The 22,794-nt window shown below is 42.0% G+C and overlaps 1 protein-coding gene and 1 non-coding gene across 4 annotated transcripts; one reads left to right on the top strand and one right to left on the bottom strand.

Moving 5' to 3' along the window:
• Positions 1 to 308: 308 nt before the first annotated feature.
• On the bottom strand, positions 309 to 17,557 carry LOC134585388 (lymphokine-activated killer T-cell-originated protein kinase-like). 3 transcript variants are annotated; one of them, XM_063440794.1, is made up of 9 exons: positions 17,470 to 17,557; positions 14,178 to 14,256; positions 11,377 to 11,473; positions 10,531 to 10,673; positions 8,443 to 8,612; positions 4,213 to 4,342; positions 3,916 to 4,092; positions 1,308 to 1,670; positions 309 to 460 (listed from the first exon to the last, which is right to left on the bottom strand). In XM_063440794.1, the coding sequence occupies exons 2-8, from the start codon at positions 14,236 to 14,238 to the stop codon at positions 1,459 to 1,461; spliced, it is 990 nt and encodes a 329-aa protein (XP_063296864.1). In that variant the 5' UTR covers positions 14,239 to 14,256; positions 17,470 to 17,557; the 3' UTR covers positions 309 to 460; positions 1,308 to 1,458. The 3 variants fall into 3 exon arrangements, with proteins under 3 accessions (XP_063296864.1, XP_063296865.1, XP_063296866.1); XM_063440795.1 differs by having other exon boundaries at positions 17,437 to 17,529; XM_063440796.1 differs by lacking the exon at positions 17,470 to 17,557 and adding an exon at positions 17,402 to 17,405.
• A 1,721-nt stretch (positions 17,558 to 19,278) lies between these two features.
• Positions 19,279 to 19,351, top strand: TRNAV-AAC (transfer RNA valine (anticodon AAC)). The gene has a single exon. It is a non-coding gene; the product is annotated as a tRNA-Val (tRNA).
• Positions 19,352 to 22,794: the final 3,443 nt, after the last annotated feature.

Below are 22,794 nucleotides of genomic sequence, written 5' to 3'. Positions count from 1 at the left end.
TGTGCCTCTAATGCAGAGGCAGACTGGAGCACCATTAACCCCACGATCGCCGCGATTGCGGCGATCTGGGGTTAACTTTAACAGGTGACGGACGAGGTCCGTCACTCGTCGTTAAGGCAATCCCCTGAGTGACGGACCTTGTCCGTCACTCGTCGTTAAGGGGTTAATGGATGGAGAACAGCATTCATTGACGCTAAAATATATAATAGTAGTAACAGACACAAAACATTAAATAAAGTTTACATTTTAGTGAGAAAATAAGCAGTTCAAAAAGATTTCCAGTCAACCCATCCTGTTTAAAAATGTACGGACAGCATTTACTTTCAACCCCATTTTTCTGCACCTTTTGCAATAACAGCTTTTTATGCCAATTCACAACTCATGTTCTAAACAAACCAATCCCCAATTGTCAACTTGATCAACCACACCACCAGAAGTAAACCATGAAATACCGTATATACTCGAGTATAAGCCGACCCGAATATAAGCCGAGGCCCCTAATTTTACCCCCAAAAAATGGGAAAACTTATTGACTCGAGTATAAGACTATGGTGGGAAATGCAGCAGCTTCTAAATTTCTAAATAAAATGAGATCCTAAAAAATTTATATTAATTGAATATTTATTTACAGTGTGTGTATGAGTGCAGTGTGTGTGTGTGTGCGCGCGCAGTGTGTGTATGAATGCAGTGTGTGTATGTGTTGCAGAGCCTTGGTGGGGAGTGGGCAATTTAAATTTTTTTATTATTTTAATATTTTTTATGATTAACTTATTATTTTATTTTATTTAATTATAATTTTTTTATTATTTTATTATTTATTTTTTATTATTTTATTTGTAATATTTATAATTTTTTTTTTTCCGGCCCCCCTCCCTGCTCTATACATAGCAGGGAGGGGGGCTCCTTCCCTGGTGGTCTAGTGGCATTGGCAGTTCAGTGGGGGGGAGGAGGGGGCTGTCAGAGAGTTTACTTACCTCTCCTGCAGCTCCTGTCAGCTCTCTCCTCCTCTGCGCCGGTCCTTTCAGCACCTCTATCAGCTCATACTGTAAGTCTCGCGAGAGCCGCGCTCTCGCGAGACTTACAGTAGGAGCTGACCGATGTGCTGAACGGACGGCGCGGAGGAGGAGAGAGCTGACAGGAGCTGCAGGTAAACTCTCTGACAGCCCCCACAGCCCCTGTCTGTATTATGGCAATGCAAATTGCCATAATACAGACTATTGACTCGAGTATAAGCCGAGTTGGGGTTTTTCAGCACAAAAAATGTGCTGAAAAACTCTGCTTATACTCGAGTATATACAGTAAGTAACTTCAATTTAATAGATCACAAAAACATGAACACACTTATAGGAGACACAGGCAGAGAGTCATAAAGAAGGTCAGTGACAAATATAAAGAAAATGTCCAACAAGGATACAAAGATAAAAACAAGTTATAAAACTCTATTCAACGAAGGCTCGACTATATATTTTCCGAGACTATTTCTTTGTCTTCTAGAAACTCAAGAATTTGTGCAGCAGAAGGTCGTTCCTTTGGATCTTCACTGGTGCATACGAGAAACAACTCTATGACTTTTTGATAAGAATCATTAAGTTCCTCCATATTTAATGGAGGTCTGGTCCCCAGTGATTCATAATAGGCATCCTCATCAAAATGATCTTCATCAAATGAATCTGTACAAACATAAGAGATTCCATTAGAAGTATATACATATAAGAGGGGAAGCAGGGGTAGTTCTCTAGCATGTAGAATAGGGGTAGGCAACCTTTGGCCCTCCAGATGTCCTGACACTTTTCCAGCATTATAGTTGTAAGAGCATTTAGAGAGATGTAGTCCACAAAATCTGAAGTGCCGAAGCTCACCTACCCCTGAGATAGAGAATAAGGTTTACATAATAGTGAAGCTTGAAAGGCCCCCCCAATTTCACCATCTGTAAACTTTTCATGAGCAAAATCATGATTTCATTTCATCTAGCGCTGTCATTTCAAGATAACTGATCGAAATGGGATCATTAGAGGAAAAGGTATGCGGGTAGGTGAGGTTATTTGGAGTAATTTATTCATTTACATACTGGACATTAAAATAAAAAAATAAAAAAAAATAAAAAGTTTAATCTGTTGATTTGCAGACGTGCACAACTTGGCAATAGGTAGGGGCCAAAATTGAATAGGCTAAGCTTCTTCAGGCCGCAGACAGGTTTTAAGCACCTATCACGCACACGGACATACAGATGCATACACAAAACTGACAGACATACAGATGCACAGGTCAAAATATAAACTTTTATAGCCACCCTCTAGCTTTTTACCTTGTAGGTGCTGGAGGGTGGCTTCCCTTGCCTCCAGGCAGAGGATGATGGCTCTTCTAGCCTGCACCCCATCCTCTCCTGTCTTCTCTTTGCTCCCTCTGTGCAGCTCCAGTCTCTCCAGGCCTTCCCCCTTCTCCCCCCCCTTCCTCCTCCCCACCCTCCCTCCTCACAACCCCTCCTGCTCGGCTTCAGTCTCTGGGAGGAAATTACGCTCAGCACTCACTTCCTCCCAGGCTGCCGATAAGCAAGAGGCCGGTCGTGCTGTTAAAGCACCCAGCCGTGACCCTGCTTACACATGCCCATCAGATGGCCCTAAGTGCATGGGCCACCCGATGGGACTCCTAATTGAACGCTCCCCGGGGCAACGCAGTCGCCTGAAATCCTTTGGCAGGCCGCAAGTTGTGCAGGTCTGCGTTAGGGCGTGCTATGCTTTCCTACAAAAAGAGGGGTTTAATGCTGTTAAGACGGGCCCATCCCTCAAGACTACAATCCGAGGACCTGCCTGACAACAGGCAGTCCCTCAGCAGCCAATCATGCCATCCAGCCGATCCGAGTCATGTGATTGGGATGATACCGCAATCACATAACACTGATTGGTTGCAGGGGGACTGCCTTGGTTGTCAGGCAAATCTCCCAATATATAATTAACATCTCAAGATTTATATACAAAATCATACATATTTTACACCTAGACTGTAATTATATAAAATTTATTTCTAAGTGCATTTATATATTATTAATATAAAATTATATGATTTTATTAATTATATATTGGAGGACCTGCATGACAACCCAGGAAATTCAATTTGCAACCTGTTCATAGGGGGTACTGTTGTATTCGTGAGACATCAGTGTTTTAGAGCAATAAAATGTGTAATGAGGATGATACAAGTTAAAGTAAATTTTTGTGTAAAATATATAAAATAAAAAATATGAACACTAACGTTGGCCAGAGTTTAGGACTACTAGAGAGACTGGATATTATGAATACCCCAAGTGTCTACTTTTGCAAATGGAATGTCATAACGGGGATAATTCCCATTTCTGGGCTACCATATAGTCTCAAACGCAACATAGGCCTAGCAAACCGATCCGGCAAATTTCAATGTGTAAAAACTGAAATGAGCAAGCTCTGTGAGTAAACCTGTAACTTTTCAAACTATCATGAAACCTGTACATGGGTGGCACCATTGTACTCGTGGAACATCACAGCATGCAAATAAGTGTTTAATGAAATAAAAGATAATAGTATTATGACATTCACAGTTAAAATGCCATGCAGAACTTGGAAAATAACTACATTTCTTAATTTTTATCTTATTTAAATTGTATTCATATTAAATTAAGCTGCATGTATAAATATTTGATGTTGAATGAAAGCCCTATTTCTCTTGAACAAAATTATATATAATATTTGTAGGTGCACTTAATATGAAATATGTAAATTATGGTTGAACAGCCACTTAGCTCAAATTCTTAGGTTAGTTCAGAACTCTGACTATTTTCTCCATCCTTATGGAAGATAAAACATGTTTTGGAACAGGTCAATACACATCATCTGAAGTGTTAAATGCATTCTATGTTTGAGGTGTTTCACACCAAGCCATCACCTTCATCATCGCCCTCTGGTGGCAAGTTCACATGAGGTATTGACAGAGTCATCATTTCCCAAAGAGTTAGGCCATAAGCAAAGACATCAGACTTGTCTGTTATGATCCCATCATCTTCTAAAGCTTCCCTTGGTTTCCAGGACTCTGTGCCAATATAATAGGCGTTTAGGTCACTCACTAAAAATACAGAAAGAAAATTTAGGTAGGTAGAAAGCATCACATAACTTAGAAGAAGGTACACTAAAATAAAGGGAGAATGTAATAGAAAGCTGGGTGTGCTACACTAACATCACTTACTGGTCATGTTTTCATCCAGGTGTAGAGACACTCCTACATCACAGATTTTAATGGACTCAAAGTCTCCATTAACAACAACATTTGATGACTTGATATCACCGTGAAGTATCTTTTTCTCGTTATGTAGATACTGCAGGACAAAGAAAGGCAGGGAATGAGCAGAATATAATATCTTTAAAAGAGAGTTATGAATATGACAACTATGCACAATGAATAAAACTGAATAACACTGATATAGATTCTTTTAAGCAAACAAATAAGTTTGAATGACTATCTGTTCCTGTCCAAATTAGAGATGATTAAATTGCGTATACGCAGAAGTAAATTCACACTGACACACGGAGTTCAGGTTAAAAGAACTTCGAGAAAATTTAATGGCATCTGAATAAAAAGCAGGCTCGCAGACCCTTATAAAAGCAATATTACATCATCATAGAATATCAAGATAACAACAAATAAACATTATTAATTGGATTAGGTGTTAAATGGTTAAGTCAATACCCTCCCATCAATATTATTAATTGGTTTAGCTGTTAAGTGGCTAGTTGGGCATCCTCCCATCATGGGATGTCGTCATCTTTGACACGGGAGTGGACATAAGATACAAGCGCCATTGTTGTTTAGCACGAGGCTCGCTCGATGGGAGGGGGGATCTGGCAGCCAGCCATTTTGAGTACTTGGCACCATTTAGCTTCAAGGTTAGTTTCTCAAGCTTTAGTGAATAGACATTTTATTAGTACAGTTCTCATGATCTAACTATGGCATACAATGTTTCATACTACAGGAACTTGACTGTTCCGGTGCTGCTCATAACCTTCTAGAAAAGCATTTCCTTCTAATATTCTAAATACTGTTAGGAAAAAGAATAGTCAATCAATAATAGGTAATTTAATAATTCTACAACAACACTTATACTAACAGAAGATGAATAAAATAAAAAAAAGTTAGAAAATGGTCCAAATGCTGTAAATCAGAAGAGAAAAAAAAAGAAAGAAAAATAAAGCATATGTTTACTTTGAACTGGTTTTGCATCCCATTGAATTATTCAATCTCTCCGCCCATCTATATCATCAAGGACTACCCTCACAAGCACAATGTCTTCATTTTTATCTGAGCATCAAAGAATCTTCTTTCTGGAAATGTTTGAATGAAAATAACCATCATGGATCAGTATTGCTCTAAATCACCTGCCTAATATCATGTTTGTGCTGCCAAAACAGCTCTGATGCATTGAGCCATGGACTCCTCAAGACCTCTGAACTTGTCCCGTGGTATCTGGCACCAAGACATTAGCAGCAGATCCTTTAATTCCTGTAAGTTGTGAGGTGGGGCCTCGGATTTGTTTGTTCAGCACATCCCACAGATGCTCCATAATCCAGTACGGGTGCTCATGTCTGCAGTTACACAGCAAACTGTGATGCATTGTGTGTTCTGAACCTTTTCCATCGTGGTCAATTTTTTAAGCAATTTGAGCTACAGTAGCTCTTCTGTGTGATCGAACCAGGTGGGCTAGCCTTTGCCTACCACGTGCATCAGTGAGCCGTGGGTGCCAATGACCCCAACACTGGTTCTATGGTTGTCCTTCATTGCACCATTTTTGGTAGGTACTAAGGTGAAAAGAGACTTGCGTCCATCAATTTCAGCCTTCCTCACATTAGTTTTTTTGCTGTTGATCCAAAAGAAGGCAAAAAAAAAAAAAATCCCAGTTTGAAGCACTTGCAACAAACTAGGAAAAAAAATCCTTCTTGACCCCAGAATGGCAGTCATATTAATCCTTGGATCAAGCAGCTATTACCCTACATTGAAAAATTATATCCTTGAATATTCTGTTTTTGCAAGTATGCATCTAGTTGCTGTTTATTACATCTTTATGGACTCTGATAAAACCACTTATTCAGACAGAGAATTCCACATCCTTATTGTTCTTACAGAAAAAAAAAACGAAAAAAAAAAAAAAAAAACACAAGACCTCATGTCCTATGTAAAGTCCGGTTTGTATTGGCCCCAAATATATTTGTATAATGTTATCATATCCCCTCTCAGGCGACTTTTTTCTAAACTAAAGAGGTTTAAATTTGTTAACCTTTCTTCACAGCGGATATGTTCCATTCCTTTTATTAATTTTGTAGCCCGCCTCTGCACTTTTTCTAGTGCCTTCTTTAGAACATGTGCCCAAAATTGCACAGCATATTCAATATGTGGTCTTACCAGTGATTTAAAAAGAGGCAAAATGATACTCATCCCGAGAGTGAATGCCCTTTTTCATGCATGACAATACCTTACTGGCCTTAGCCACTGCGGATTGACATTGCACAGTGTTGCATAGTTTGTAGTCCATAACTGTAGCAGACTGGACCCTGCTCCAGAGTCTGCCCCAGTTTCCTGGAGGGGACTGCTTGCTCGCCTCCTGCCCTGTGATTATGGTCCCTGGGAGATATGGCCCTTCAAGTACAATATTTGGGCATAATGGATTATGTATGACCTTACTGGCCCTTTAACCCCTTAAGGACCAAACTTCTGGAATAAAAGGGAATCATGACATGTCACACATGTCATGTGTCCTTAAGGGGTTAAGAACCATCTGGGGACATATTGTGGAGTTACTGGGTGACCACCATTTCATGTATCAGAGGCACATGGTGAGAACAATGGATGGAGCACATGGTGAGAACAATGGATGGCAGCCATTTTAACTCACAGACATTGTTGTGACTTTTCTCTCTCGCCGGTATTTGGCACACAAAGACATCGTGCAGTAGTTTTAAACTATACAACAGGGGACACATTATACAGTAATTATTGTTTATATAATCTGTATATGTTCTGCGGAATCTGCATTAAACTGTATCTTCCAAACTACTGAATGGATCTGGGTGAATTTTGGATATGTGGTTCACCCAGATCCCCTGGTTCTGAGGATATACGTTATATGGGGTTTATTGCATGTTTTGGGGTCCCTGTGATATTTTTTATAAAACTGTATTCCTCTGCCTGTGATAATGAGATTACCCATTGTGTTCAGTAATCCTATTACAGGCAGAGGGGAGGATTTTGTGTGGGAGTGTCTGTGTGTATTGTACCGATTGATTGGTTGTTTTGTCCCTCCCTGTGGGCGGACCTGTATTCTCAACAACTGTAATAAAAACCAGGCGGGGAGTGCCAGCCTCAGTTCCTGTTTAACCCTCAAAGTGAAGTGTCGTCTCATTATTGGGGGAGAATTTATTGCATGCTGTTCACGTTTGACTGCAGGGAGTGCAAACCTATTCGTATGGTTCCTATTCAACTGTCTACAGCATTCAGAGGCTTGAGAGGATTCATATGCTTCTCTGATTCGGTGATTGTGGTGTCTGCCAGAGTGCTTGGAGTCCTCAGGAAGCGCTAGGGGCATCCATTAACGGAGGTACCCAGTCGGGGTGCCAGGCGATCTGTTACAATAACAATTCTCGAATTTGCTTCTATTAAGGGTATACATTGCTTGTGCATTCTTTACGCCAAAGTGCATAACTTCGCATCAACATTAAATTTCATCTGCCATTTGAGTGCCTAGTCCCCCAGTCTATCTAAATCCCTCTGCAGCAAGGGAATATCTTGCTCACATAATATTACTTTACAGAGTTGTGTGTCATCTGCAAACACTGAAACATGACTTTCAATGCTTTTTTTCCCCCCAAGATCATTTATAAATATGTTAAATAAAAGGGGTCCCAGAACAGACCCCTGAGGGACACCACTTGCTACCTCTGTTCAGCTTGAAAATTTACCATTAATGACAACTCTTTGTACTCTGTTTTTAAGCCAATGTTCTACCCAAGAACAAGCATTTTCATCTAGACCGATTTCTTTGAGTTTGAACACTAATCTATTGTGTGGAACTGTATCAAATGCCTTGGCAAAATCCAAATAGATCACATCCACTGCAACACCCTGATCTATACTTCTACTTACTTCTTCATAAAATGCAATCAAGTTAGTTTGACATGACCTGTGCTTCATATAACCATGCGGATTTTTGCTGATAACCAAAACAAGACGTGTCATTTTGGAGATAATCTTTATCTAGGGTGGGCCCTCTTTTTATTACAGGCCCACCGCATCCGACTTTTTCATATTACTATAGGTCTCATATAGGGACCTTACATACCTACTTCTAATATGCTCCTTACGGCTTTTGATGCCACGGCCATCGAGAATAGTGTGTGTGTGTGTGTGTGTGTGTGTATATAGCATTACCTTCAGACCTCTTGCCATGTTTAGTGCAACTTTAAGAATAATTTCAGCAGGAAAAGGGCCTAGGTGTTTCTCATTCCTTTCCTCTATAAGGTCATACAGTGACTTTTTCCCACCGTATTCCATCGCTAAACAGAGGCTGCCATCCTTTGATTTAGTAAATGCACGATAACCTGAGGAAAACAGGTAAACAAGATCAAATTTATCTCATGGCGAGAAATAACCAATAATGCTTAACTTGAAGGGAAACGATCTGAACTTCCCAGATAGGAGAATAAAAGATTTGTAAGCAATCTAAAACCTGATCAGGAAAAGTTCACATATGATTAATAGTTTGTAGTCTATAACAATTCCCAAGTCCTTTTTGTCTGTTGTTATCCCGAATTTGCTTCCATTAAGGGTATACATTGCTTGTGCATTCTTTATGCCGAAGTGCATAACTTCATATCAACATTAAATTTAATCTACCATTTGAGTGTCCAGTCCATCTAAATCCCTCTGCAGCAAGGTAATATCTTGCTCACATAATATTACTATTAAAATATGTGGCTCACATAATATTGATATAAAAAAAAAAACTATGACCATTTGCAAACTCACATATAGCCAGCTATAAATTATGGTCAAATTGATCAGTGAAGATATATCAACTACAAAGATTACAGCCCAAAATCTAGAGTGAATTTTCATTAGACGATCTAGCTCCTCCCCACATTCGAGCACACGAAGTGCCGACCGGAAGGAGGAGATCTAATGATCCGCACAGATCAAGCTCGTAGGAACTGTAAAGGCAAATAAAATATGTAGTTACAAAGCATAGATTGTCACTCCAACTCCGTTCTTTGTGGCTCTGCCCACCCCCCAGCTCAATGAAGATAACAAATGCACATCGGGAGGATTTTTTCCATAATAGGCAGTCTAGTGGATGAAGCTTCGACACGCCCACAGATGACGGAAAATTTTGGGGATGAGAGTCTACTAGAGCGGTGACGTGGATGGTTGGAGTACTGGGTCGGTCTGTCAGAGCACGCCACTCCCCCATACCGTCTACACACCTGATAATAGTGTGAATTACAGACATATCATGTCACGTGGAGTCTCACGTAACGATCACGGATAGATCCTCATGCATTTAAAAACTCTGTCCACACGGAGAGAAGGTTAGCAGCGGACGAAGGTGAAGTCTTATGCACCGAAACGCGCAAAGGGTTTACTTGCCACTTGATTCACCAATGCACTCACTGGGTGTTTAGCCCACCTTTTCTCTTTTTGATTTGTCTGTGTGGGTTAAATGAAACGGAGGGCATGGATCTAGCAAGATAACACATTAGCCTAAAACACCCATGAAGGTGTTAGGATTAGGGATTAGGAGTAAAGTCTTTCAGTATCTATGAGATTGATTCTCTCTGCATGAGTGTTTTCTCCTCTTTGCTTCCCCATTATATTAACCAAAGAGATTTTCATTGTCCATTGGTAAAGTAAGTAGGGGCAATCACTGCACTTATTTAACCTGAACTGCTACCCAATATGACCTAATTTATTATTATTTTTTCCATATTCAGGCCTTAACTACCTGACCCTCCTGTTTTTGCATCTATAGTTGTTTTAAGATATAGCTGCCTAGCTCACTGTTTAGTGAACTTCCTCCCAGTAATTCATCCTGTTATTTGACCTCAGCAGTAACTATAGGGGATTCTCTCCCATTTCATTAAGCTGCCTTTTGAGATCAATATACAAGGTTGGGATTGTTTTTTGCTATATATACACACACACACACACACACACACCGCAACTACTCTGACTCCCCAGCTTTACCTCAATTTGTATCACATTGTTATTAATTTAATTAATAAAGTATTTATATATATGTTCCTTTTTGTATAATCTTGCTGCCGTTTGTAGGTTTATTTACCACACCAGACTTATCCCTATGTAAGCAATTTAGCTAACAATATATTTCTTTCCTTTTTACTTTAATATACCAGTATAAAGTTTCTCCCCCTTGCTTCGGAGTATACTCTCCTTCTGTTTACGACATTATTAAACCAAAATGTTAATATAAAAAAAGTTTGGAGTAACCCTTTAACGTACCTACAATATTGGGGTGTTTCAGAGTCTTCAAAATTTTTGCTTCTTCATTTAGTCTCTGTTCATACAGATTCTTGCTCGACTTGTCACACTGCTTACTAATCTTCTTTACAGCCCAGGGGGAATGAGAAAGACCCTTTGGAGACCTTGGTATTAAAGCACAATGAGGTTTCTGTATATCGGTTATATTATAAAACTACTCCAATCAACCAAAAAGTGCAAATATATCTACCTATTCAAATAATTAATTACTTATTTACTAAAAGCTTTGCTTCCAGATTTTAGGAGGATATAACACCCAATAAGCAAATGAAACAGCCGCTTCAATAATATATGAATAAACAAAGAAGAAGGATTCAGTTAAACTGTCCATAAGCACACAGACTGATATTTACTAAATTTAATTTCAAATTGAAGGCCAGAGTAGTTGTTGAGCTGAAACAATAGTTTACTTTTTCCAGTTAAGCTATTTTGTCCCTTAATGTGAAATTCCCTTTGAATTCTGAAATTAGTAATTAATCCTAAGAGTTTTAACAATTTACTGACATACTTTTTAAAAAGTTTATAAAACAATATAGGATATAAATGTATCAGAATACAAATACAATGCCAAACTGCTCCTTTGAGCCAATGAATTACTTGTACACAGTCGGAAAAACTATTCGCTATCATTGCTGCAGAAGGTGGAACTGCAACTTTAGTAATAGCACAGAAAAGGGAAAGTACAGGTAAGTATCAAACCATTTGAAAAAGAAGTTGATAAGTGGGACAGCATTAGGGGAGTCTTCGCACCATAACCACCACAACTGTCTAAATGTTTACTTTACTAACCCAAGATTTTATTCTTACCTTTTCATGAGGTACACGCTGACTCCAGTGCCATACCCAAACCTCTGCATAAATGGAGAAGCCGGAATTGTAACAGATGGTGAAGGTACACTTACTCCTGCAAAAACAGGGTTTTAATTGGCTATACATCTTAACGGAACAGCAACATTCAAACGTATTCCTGACCCTATAGTGTTAAAATCACTATCTAGCACCCCTGGCTCCCCCTTGGCCTCCTAAATATAGTGAAATCTTACCTTATTTCCAGTCTGATGGCACTGGCTCTACCCTGATTCAACTCCTTGGCAGAAAATCACCAGAAGTCATGATCTCAGCCAATCACAATGCTTTCCCATATGGGAGCCAAAGGCCGCACTGACCTGGAAAGCACTTCTGGTAGCAATCCGAGGAGTGGCCACTGGAGGTGTCTCTAGAGAGCAATGCAAACACTTTTTTTCTCTGAAAAGACAGTGCTTAGAACAAAAAGCTTGCAGGGACATAGTATAGCTACCAGAACAAATACATTAAGCTGTAGTTGTTCTGGTGACTATAGTGTCTTTTTAATGCTGCAGTGTTGTCGTCGTCCACTTTGTAAATTAAATGAAAAAAACGACTAAATGTACACCAAGACCGTCTTCAAAAAATTGAAGGTCTTAAGGAGGAATACATACTATAGGTGTTTTTGGTCAAATGTAAACATTGCCATTTCTTAGAAAAGTTTGGGAAAAGAAAACAGCATCTATGTACCAAAAACGCTACATTAAAATGTAGTGGTTTTGGTGTTTGAAGTGTCTTTTTTAGGAGCCGTAGAGATGATACAACAATAGACTGGAGATGGTCTTAGAGTGCTTTTCAATTCTAATCTTGCCATATTTAGAACTCGAACACAGCTATCCTTAAAACTATTACTAGCAGAACGGCTTTTAAAAACAGCTGCCTATCACTTGTTTACAGAAGATCAGGTGGTGCTGGGTGCTCTTTTGTTCTTTCCCCCACCCGCCACACTTGATGCTCCATTTAAAAGCCATGCTGAGGGGGCGGTTGGGCACACCAAGCCATGATTAAGTGTTCTCAGCAGTACTCCTGGTGTGACTCAAGGCTCTACAATGAAGGTCATAGAAAGAAAAAGTTGAAGAGAGGTGCAAGTATAAATGCATGGTCTAATCTTATTCAGTGTATCTTTTATTCAAGGATTGAGCCGCCCATCTATTATTACGCACACTGTACTCCTACTCCTTAGCACCTTCCCTTTCGCTATTCTTTTAACTTGGAGACACCCTCCTCATTTTACATGGAGGTAAATTCCCCTTCAGCCAGCACAGATGAAGACTTATCTTGCTTCCTAAACACACAGCTTTACCACAGTACGAATGGCAATGTAACAAAATGTGAATAAATGGCTGTTAAATGAAAAATCGTGAAAACTGTTTGAGAAGGCAAACAGACATTTTCATATATTAAAGTTCTTATATCGACTAGTTCTATTGTCTCTGACTGGTAAGTGCACCCAGTATTGGATAACTCACTCCTTAGGCCCAATACATATAAATTGCTAGGTTTAAGTCTCCCATTGCATCCTTTCAATCTACAATTTTCACTGCAATTGAGAGGAATAGCAGAAAATGTTGCATCTGGATATGCAAATGAATTTTCATATTCATCTGCATGTTAGAAATTCATGAGTGTGCCTTTAACGCAGATATATAGATTATTTGAGATTACTTTAAAGTCACATAATCCATTTCTAATAATTAAATGTTTTATTTGTTCTGGTTACTGCCCAAACACTCACACCTCGTGCAGGGCTTGACAGATTTGCCTTGATTCTAGGAGCCAGCTAAAAGATTTAGGAGCCAGATTTTTAAAAGAAAAAAAAAAATGACATAAACTTCAATTACAAAAATACAATTCTTAAAGGGGCCGTCACTCAGATGGTCATTAGAGGGGCTTTCTGTGTCAGTGCTGCGGCAGCACCTACATTCAGCATCTCCACGCTCTTCATGGAGGCGCTGAATGTTTCCCAAAGACACACACACCCAAAATTCATCCCCTTATAGCCCCGATCTGGGGGAATAACATATCCAAAAATCACCCAGATCAGTTTAAGGGTTCGGGATTTCCACGGAAGTCATAAATTTTGACCGATTGTGCACATGATCCTATGCCCAAAACAATTCCAGGAAAATAGGGTTATCGGACGGTCTCTCTTTACGGAGTACAAAAGTACATAAATCACATACGTTTTTAAAGGGCCCATAATCCTGGGGCAGGAGGCTGGCAAGCAGGCTTTTCCAAAAGCCCGTGGCGAGGTTCTGTCCACCACAAAGATGTCATATTCCGGCCCCGGTCTCACAAAGGGGCGCACAGGGACGAGGGAGCAGAGCCATCACAGCTCCCTCGCTGCCCGGTAGCAATGCGCAGATAGCCACCTGTCTCCACGCCGCACGGCTCCATAATCCCCCCCCCCCCTCCCAACTTGCCACCCGCCTCCAAAATTTACTAGCCGGCCTCATGCCTGCCGGGCTCACAAATCCCAAGCGCCAAGGCAAAATTCCTAGGAGCCATGAATTTGTCGAGCCCTACCTTAGTGTATCCCCCAAAACATACATCACCACTGCAAACAAGCCAGGTGTATAAAAAAATTACATTTAAAAAAAAACAAAAAACGGAAGTGTGTAGAGTGTTTCAAAAACACCCAATGAATATTAATGAAAAGCTTATACAATATATTCATTGGTTTTGAAAATAGCACTCTACACCTTAATTTTATGGTTGTTTTAATTTTAATAACTATCAAGGTTTGTGGACATTTTCTAACTTACCTGAAGACTTTCTTCTGTTCACTTTACATGGAGTCTTAAACCCACTTCCTGCTACCTCCATGTTTGCACTTTGTGGCTCCTGGAAAATAGATAATGAATTATAGCAACAGATCTTGAATTTGAGAAATGTCTATTTACACTACATTCATCTATAGCTACAATTCTCATCCATTTAAATTACCAAGCTTAACCCACATATTAATTTACACCAAGAACCACATTACATCAATCTACATATCTAGGTCTCATCCATCAATGCTGCCAAGTGCTGTCATTACATCCACTTATGTCTCCATGTCAGGAGAGAGAGCGCGCAAGACAGACACACAGAGCGGCGGGGGGCACTAGGAGAGAGCGACAGACACACACACGGAGAGCGAGACTAGGAGAGAGAGAGACTTGGAGAAAGGGGGTATTTGGGTGTAAATCAGGGACTGTTAACGCTAAATAGGGACGCGTCGGTAGGGGCGCCTGGGAGGTGTACGGTGCGTCGGTAGGGGCGCCTGGGAGGTGTACGGTGCGTCGGTAGGGGCGCCTGGGAGGTGTACGGTGCGTCGGTAGGGGCGCCTGGGAGGTGTACGGTGCGTCGGTAGGGGCGCCTGGGAGGTGTACGGTGCGTCGGTAGGGGCGCCTGGGAGGTGTACGGTGCGTCGGTAGGGGCGCCTGGGAGATGTACGGTGCGTCGGTAGGGGCGCCTGGGAGATGTACGGTGCGTCGGTAGGGGCGCCTGGGAGATGTACGGTGCGTCGGTAGGGGCGCCTGGGAGATGTACGGTGCGTCGGTAGGGGCGCCTGGGAGATGTACGGTGCGTCGGTAGGGGCGCCTGGGAGATGTACGGTGCGTCGGTAGGGGCGCCTGGGAGATGTACAGTGTGTTGGTAGGTGTGCCTGTTTTTGGTAGTGTGACGAGAGCAATCTCGCCACATTGCATTGGAGTAGCCTGGTTACCCGCCTGCTGCCTTTGGACTATGGACCAGACTTTAAAAGACTTTATTTTCCCGACAGAAAGGCTTATTCGTGCCTTTCTGCCGGGGTGTTCGGTAGATTTTATCTACCGAACAAACTGCCGAAGGAGCGACCATCTGGGAGCTGGAGTGTGCCGCCAATTTACCTCCCTGAAGCTGCGGATAACCGCAGCTTAATTGACAAATGCAGGGTGGTCTTTGTTCGTTTACAGAACATGCGGCGGCGGCCATTTTAAAAGTCCCGAGCGGCCAGCGGTGTTCAGCGCTTACACCATGGATCTAAAAACAGACACTTAGTTGCACGAACACCACTGAGCCGTCCGCCTCCTGGTTCTTCTTCGTGAAGTTTAAACCGAACACATGTTCATTCGGTACTTGTGTTATGTGAATGTGTTAACCCAGATAGCTATGCCATGGAGCCTATTCGTGTAATTAAAGACTTTGGCTCCATGGCAATTGAACTGTGTGAATAGGATCTGAGCACTATTAGGTAGTTTTGTGCGCTCAGATCCCAGCTATCTGGGGATATGTGAAATGTCTGTGTTTTATGTATAAAAGGTGACTATGTATTTTAAGGTGTTTTACGGTCTTTGTGTCCCCACGTGTATAATGGAGTCTTGCCTCTGTCCTGGGAGATAATTGGATTACTTGTCAATTATCCCCAGGATAGAGGGAGGGAATTAGGATGCATTGTGGGGATGTTTTACCTCTGTGTGTCTGAAATGTGATGCATGTCTGTCTGTGATACAGTCTTCCATCTGGTCCCCTAGGAGAGTGTCCACCAAGTGGGAGATCTGCATAAATACTGGGCAGGTAGCCCTGAATAAACCAGACCACTGTTTGACCCTCAACACGGAGCCTTGTCTCGTTCTTGGGGGGGGATTCACTGTATGCTGAAAGAGACTGATTGCCAGGAGTGTAAGCCGCTTGGATGCTTTTCCTATGCATCTGCTAGCAGCTATTCGTGAGGTTCCGGTTCGGGAGTTTGGAGTGCTACCTTATTCCCTTGTATGCAGTTCGGGAGTTTGGAGCAATCCCTTGTATGCGGTTCAGGAGGTTGGTGTTTTACTGAAGCTGCCATTATGTCTGAAAGGGGAATATCGCCTAAACGGATTTTAACCCCTTGTGTGCTTTAACGGTCCATTACAGGTAGGTGTGCCTGTGAGAGGTACGGGGTGTGGGTAGGTGTGCCTGTGAGAGGTACGGGGTGTGGGTAGGTGTGCCTGTGAGAGGTACGGGGTGTGGGTAGGTGTGCCTGTGAGAGGTACGGGGAGTGGGTAGGTGTGCCTGTGAGAGGTACGGGGAGTGGGTAGGTGTGCCTGTGAGAGGTACGGGGTTTCGGTAGGTGTGCCTGTGAGAGGTACGGGGTTTCGGTAGGTGTGCCTGTGAGAGGTACGGGGTTTCGGTAGGTGTGCCTGTGAGAGGTACGGGGTTTCGGTAGGTGTGCCTGTGAGAGGTACGGGGTTTCGGTAGGTGTGCCTGTGAGAGGTACGGGGTTTCGGTAGGTGTGCCTGTGAGAGGTACAGGGTTTCGGTAGGTGTGCCTGTGAGAGGTACGGGGTTTCGGTAGGTGTGTCTGTGAGAGGTACGGGGTGTGGTGAGGTGTGTCTGTGAGAGGTACGGGGTGTGGTGAGGTGTGCCTGTGAGAGGTACGGGGTGTGGTGAGGTGTGCCTGTGAGAGGTGAGGTGTGCCTGTGAGAGGTGAGGTGTGCCTGTGAGAGGTGAGGTGTGCCTGTGAGAGGTGAGGTGTGCCTGTGAGAGGTGAGGTGTGCCTGTGAGAGGTGAGGTGTGCCTGTGAGAGGTGAGGTGTGCCTGTGAGAGGTACGGTGTGCCTGTGAGAGGTACGGTGTGCCTGTGAGAGGTACGGTGTGCCTGTGAGAGGTACGGTGTGCCTGTGAGAGGTACGGTGTGCCTGTGAGAGGTACGGTGTGCCTGTGAGAGGTACGGTGTGCCTGTGAGAGGTACGGTGTGCCTGTGAGAGGTACGGTGTGCCTGTGAGAGGTGAGGTGTGCCTGTGAGAGGTACGGTGTGCCTGTGAGAGGTGAGGTGTGCCTGTGAGAGGTGAGGTGTGCCTGTGAGAGGTGAGGTGTGCCTGTGAGAGGTGAGGTGTGCCTGTGAGAGGTGAGGTGTGCCTGTGAGAGGTGAGGTGTGCCTGTGAGAGGTGAGGTGTGCCTGTGAGAGGTGAGGTGTGCCTGTGAGAGGTGAGGTGTGCCTGTGAGAGGTCCGGGAGAGAGAGGTCCGGGTTGCCAGGGACTCAGTACCCGGTGACACAGCTCGCAGTGAGGGGACCTCTTACCGTGATGTATCGCGGTGTCCCTCCGCCAGTTACCGGCTGCGTTTTCCCCGCGCGCTGTTTTTCAAACGGAGCGCGCTGCCGGAACTGACTAAACGCAGGTCACGTGGGAGTACCTGGCACACGCTCTTGTTCGCGCGTGCCGTGCTCAGGTCACATGGTAGTCGGGTGCGCGCTTTCTATCTGAGCCTGATGAGTCTCCTCATATTACGTCATCTTCTTACTGGACTTCACTTCACCAGGCTGGTGGGCAGGGAGGAGGATGTGCTGTAAGGAGCAGTGATTATATGGCATGAGCTAAACATAGCAATATCTAACACCACATCAATCAGCACAGTCTGACCTCATTATGTTATTATAATAAACTACCAGTAACCAAAACTAACTCAATAAGCACTGTCTTACCTAATAATTTAAATATCATAATCTACGAATTACCAAAACTACATCAATCAGCACAGTCATCCTCATTATATTATTATAATAAACTACCAGTAACGAAAACTATCTGAATCTGCACAGTATTACCTCATTATATTATTATAATAAACTACCGGTTACCAAAACTACCTGAATCAGCACAGTCTTACCTCATTATATTATTATAATAACTACCTCATAACAAAACTACATCAATCAGCACAGTCTTACCTCATTATATTATTACAATAAACTACCGGTTACCAAAACTATATCAATCTGCACAGTCTTACCGCATTATTAATTATAATAAACTACCAGTTACCAAAACTACCTGAATTAGCACAGTCTGACCTCATTATATTATTATAATAAACTACCAGTTACCAAAACTACCTGAATTAGCACAGTCTGACCTCATTATATTATTATAATAAACTACCAGTTACCAAAACTACCTGAATCTGCACAGTCTGACCTCATTATATTATTATAATAAACTACCAGTTACCAAAACTACCTGAATCAGCACAGTCTTACCTCATTATATTATTATAATAAACTACCGGTTACCAAAACTACCTGAATCAGCACAGTCTTACCTCATTATATTATTATAATAAACTACCGGTTACCAAAACTACCTGAATCAGCACAGTCTTACCTCATTATATTATTATAATGAACTACCAATTACCAAAACTACCTGAATCAGCACAGTCTTACCTTGTTGTGTTGGCTGAGTGACCCTATTTGTGGCTATTGGGACTTTAGACAATGGTTCTTCGAACTCCTGAACAGTCGAAGTGGCCGCCATTCGACATTGGAAAACGTGGTGGCGACCATCTTGTTCGCATGCACTTAAACCGCGAATAGACTTCAGGGGGACTTTGCCGCGAATGCCCTGGAATACAATTTCACATCAACAGACTGTTTTCTTCTTCTATGTATGTTGAAGGAAATAGGCATTTGAATCTGGGGACTTTTTAAATACGATGGGTATGCAGCAAACACATTCCGCCAATTTTCCTGCGCAAAGTTGGCATTGTGGCAGTTTCTGTAGTGTAGTGGTTATCACATTCGCCTCACACGCGTAAGGTCCCAGCTTCGAAACCTGGCAGAAACATTGTTTAATTTTTGCTAAATCTGCTGACGTTAGAAGTCTTTTGAATTGGAAATGCACCTGCTTGACTATGAATCCAAAAATCACGTATACTCGGCAAGACGTAAGCGATCTGTTAGCTGAATAAAGTGGTTTCCAAAAACCTGAAGCTAATGTTGTCTGAGAAAAAGCTGAATTGCACTCATTAAATCAGCATGCGCCATGTGAAAGTACCGAATGCAAGACAGCATTTTCTGTCTTGCATTCAGTGCTTGCACATGGCGCATGCTACTCCAGTCTCAACAGAGATGTGCACAGCTGTAGTTTCTGTAGTGTATTGGTTATCACGTTCGCCTAACACGCGAAAGGTCCCTGGTTCGAAACCGGGCAGAAACATTGCTTTTGTTTCCTTTTGGATTCCTTTTTGTTAGAATGCGGCTTTTCGAAGTCTCTTTGCAAATTTCAAGTGCACTTGTTCTTTTTGTCATATTCCCTACAATGGGAGAAGGGTTTTGTGCAAAAATCACCGTCGACAAAAGCAAAACTCATGCTCAATGTGTTGTGGAATTATTAGGCCCCATAAATTTGTCTTAGGCCTCATAATTCAAGTCTTATAATAATGCTTTGTTAGTAGAAATTGTGCGTCAGCAGAAATGTTAGGTTCCTGTTGAGTGAAACATTGTAGCAGCTAGCTTACATGTTAGTCTTAATAAAATGTGAAGTTACTAAAAGCCTTGAGAACTAACCTTGAAACTAACAGTGCCAACTACTCAAAATGGCTGCCGAAGCACCCCTCCCATCGAGTGAGCACCGCATGGTAACAAGATGGCGCCAAATTGGGCGCCAAATTCTAGTGGATTCTTTTATGCAAACCAATAAGTTTGAATGACTATCTGTTCCTGTCCAAATTAGAAATAATAAAGTTGCGTGCACGCAGAAGTAAATTCACACTGAGACACGAGGTTCAGGTTAATGAAAGAACTTCAGGAAATTTAATGGCAAGAGCACAGAAAATGGGTGCGCAGACCCTTATAAAGGCATTATTACATCACTACAGAATTCAAGATAACAACAAGTAAACATTAAAGTGGAACAGTAACACAACTACAGCTGAAACAGTAGGGTGTCTATTCCACTAGATGATATCTCTAAATATAAAGTAAAAATAATTGTGGGATATACCCTTTATTAAGCCGCTTGCGGACAAAACAGACACACAGTGATGGTGAAGCACTCGTGTAAACTAGAAGTGAATTAAAAACTGGGTGGATGCGATATTGGATATTGCCCAGTAGCAGTAAAGTTAGTAGAGAGGGATATCTGAGATATAGTATTGAGTAGATGCGGTATACAGTATGATCTATATTCAATCAGATATTTATAACCCCCTCACCCTTACATGCACGTAGGGTTTAGTAGATATCCTGGCTTTTTAAACTTAGAATGACAGTTCCTATTTTTAGACTCTGTTTAGAGATACATATAATTGAGAACGGACACACAGAATCTCTGTGTGGACGTGTCCGTCCAGAAATGCTACTCTAAGTATACAACAGTATGGTAGTGCGTACGGAACTGTTCAGTCAATGGGGACAGGAGTCAGAATCCATTAGTTTATATATATCTCTAATGGGTACAAAATAGGAGCCTTGGTATCGAATTTAGTCAGGTTTAGAGTATCTCAGAGGCAGACTTCATGTTTTGTCTAGTAGCCTCCGGATGGTAGAGGAGTAACCTAGTCCCCACTAGCCTTTATAGTTGTTTAGATCGAAACACAGTTTGTGAACCCTGCTGAGCAGCTGATGCTACAGGGTATGCCTGGACAACTTATATGAAGCACATCTATATACAGTCTCCCCCAAGGAGGTCAGCGATAGCATTGGCAATTAAAGTATATATACATATGTACAATGGTGGAAGGTATGTAACACAGCCGGTCCAGTGTTTATATACACTTAGTTAAACTGCTGCTTCGAGGCAGCCTGCCGCTAAATTGTGCAAGTAAGTATTCCAGCTAGCTATGATATCCTCACCCTCCGGTCTGACTCATGAGTATATTTGATTTAAATAGACTGCTGCTTCGAGGCAGCCTAGCGTTAGATAAACCCCACTGTCTGACTGACTAAGGAGGTATAGACTGCCTCAAAGGTCGTCTTATTATATATATAAAGGCATAAACTGCAAAGCCCCCTAGTACAATGCACTGCCAGGACTGGATATTGCTGTTGCTGATTGAGAGATTGCTTATCACTCTGGTCGAAGCCCAGTCACCCAGTCCAAAACATTAGCAGACTTCCCCCATTATTAAGTTAGCCAAATGCATCCCCCAGTATTAAAAACAAAATACGGCAAAACGCAAAAAATGAGCGTTTTGCCGTATTTTGTTTTTAATACTGGGGGATGCATTTGGCTAACTTAATAATGGGGGAAGTCTGCTAATGTTTTGGACTGGGTGACTGGGCTTCGACCAGAGTGATAAGCAATCTCTCAATCAGCAACAGCAATATCCAGTCCTGGCAGTGCATTGTACTAGGGGGCTTTGCAGTTTATGCCTTTATATATATAATTAGACGACCTTTGAGGCAGTCTATACCTCCTTAGTCAGTCAGACAGTGGGGTTTATCTAACGCTAGGCTGCCTCGAAGCAGCAGTCTATTTAAATCAAATATACTCATGAGTCAGACCGGAGGGTGAGGATATCATAGCTAGCTGGAATACTTACTTGCACAATTTAGCGGCAGGCTGCCTCGAAGCAGCAGTTTAACTAAGTGTATATAAACACTGGACCGGCTGTGTTACATACCTTCCACCGTTGTACATATGTATATATACTTTAATTGCCAATGCTATCGCTGACCTCCTTGGGGGAGACTGTATATAGATGTGCTTCATATAAGTTGTCCAGGCATACCCTGTAGCATCAGCTGCTCAGCAGGGTTCACAAACTGTGTTTCGATCTAAACAACTATAAAGGCTAGTGGGGACTAGGTTACTCCTCTACCATCCGGAGGCTACTAGACAAAACATGAAGTCTGCCTCTGAGATACTCTAAACCTGACTAAATTCGATACCAAGGCTCCTATTTTGTACCCATTAGAGATATATATAAACTAATGGATTCTGACTCCTGTCCCCATTGACTGAACAGTTCCGTACGCACTACCATACTGTTGTATACTTAGAGTAGCATTTCTGGACGGACACGTCCACACAGAGATTCTGTGTGTCCGTTCTCAATTATATGTATCTCTAAACAGAGTCTAAAAATAGGAACTGTCATTCTAAGTTTAAAAAGCCAGGATATCTACTAAACCCTACGTGCATGTAAGGGTGAGGGGGTTATAAATATCTGATTGAATATAGATCATACTGTATACCGCATCTACTCAATACTATATCTCAGATATCCCTCTCTACTAACTTTACTGCTACTGGGCAATATCCAATATCGCATCCACCCAGTTTTTAATTCACTTCTAGTTTACACGAGTGCTTCACCATCACTGTGTGTCTGTTTTGTCCGCAAGCGGCTTAATAAAGGGTATATCCCACAATTATTTTTACTTTATATTTAGAGATATCATCTAGTGGAATAGACACCCTACTGTTTCAGCTGTAGTTGTGTTACTGTTCCACTTTAGTCTTTTCTCTCTCCTAGTGTTTGGGGTTCATGCCCCTTGATATCTCTGTAACCCCTCAGGAATCTAGGTGTGGATTTGACCCGCTCCATAGTATTCCTCTCTTCTCTCTAACAAGTAAACATTATTAATTGGTTTAGGTGTTAAGTGGTTAGTTAAATGCCCTCCCATCAAGAGGTGTTGACATCCTTGACACGGGAG

This window comes from Pelobates fuscus, chromosome 2 (genome assembly GCF_036172605.1).
Source record: "Pelobates fuscus isolate aPelFus1 chromosome 2, aPelFus1.pri, whole genome shotgun sequence".
In the NCBI taxonomy this organism is placed as follows: domain Eukaryota; kingdom Metazoa; phylum Chordata; class Amphibia; order Anura; family Pelobatidae; genus Pelobates; species Pelobates fuscus.
This window is presented reverse-complemented; position numbering and strand designations above follow the sequence as displayed.

What these genes read in the sequence shown, in the direction of transcription:
- LOC134585388 (XM_063440794.1), bottom strand. Translation starts at nt 14,238, where the DNA reads ATGGAGGTAGCAGGAAGTGGGTTTAAGACTCCATGTAAAGTGAACAGA. An exon ending in GAACAGAAGAAAGTCTTCAG is followed by an intron (nt 11,474 to 14,177) that starts GTAAGTTAGAAA and finishes CTGTTTTTGCAG; the next exon opens with GAGTAAGTGTACCTTCACCA. An exon ending in ACATGGCAAGAGGTCTGAAG is followed by an intron (nt 4,343 to 8,442) that starts GTAATGCTATAT and finishes TTTGTCCTGCAG; the next exon opens with TATCTACATAACGAGAAAAA.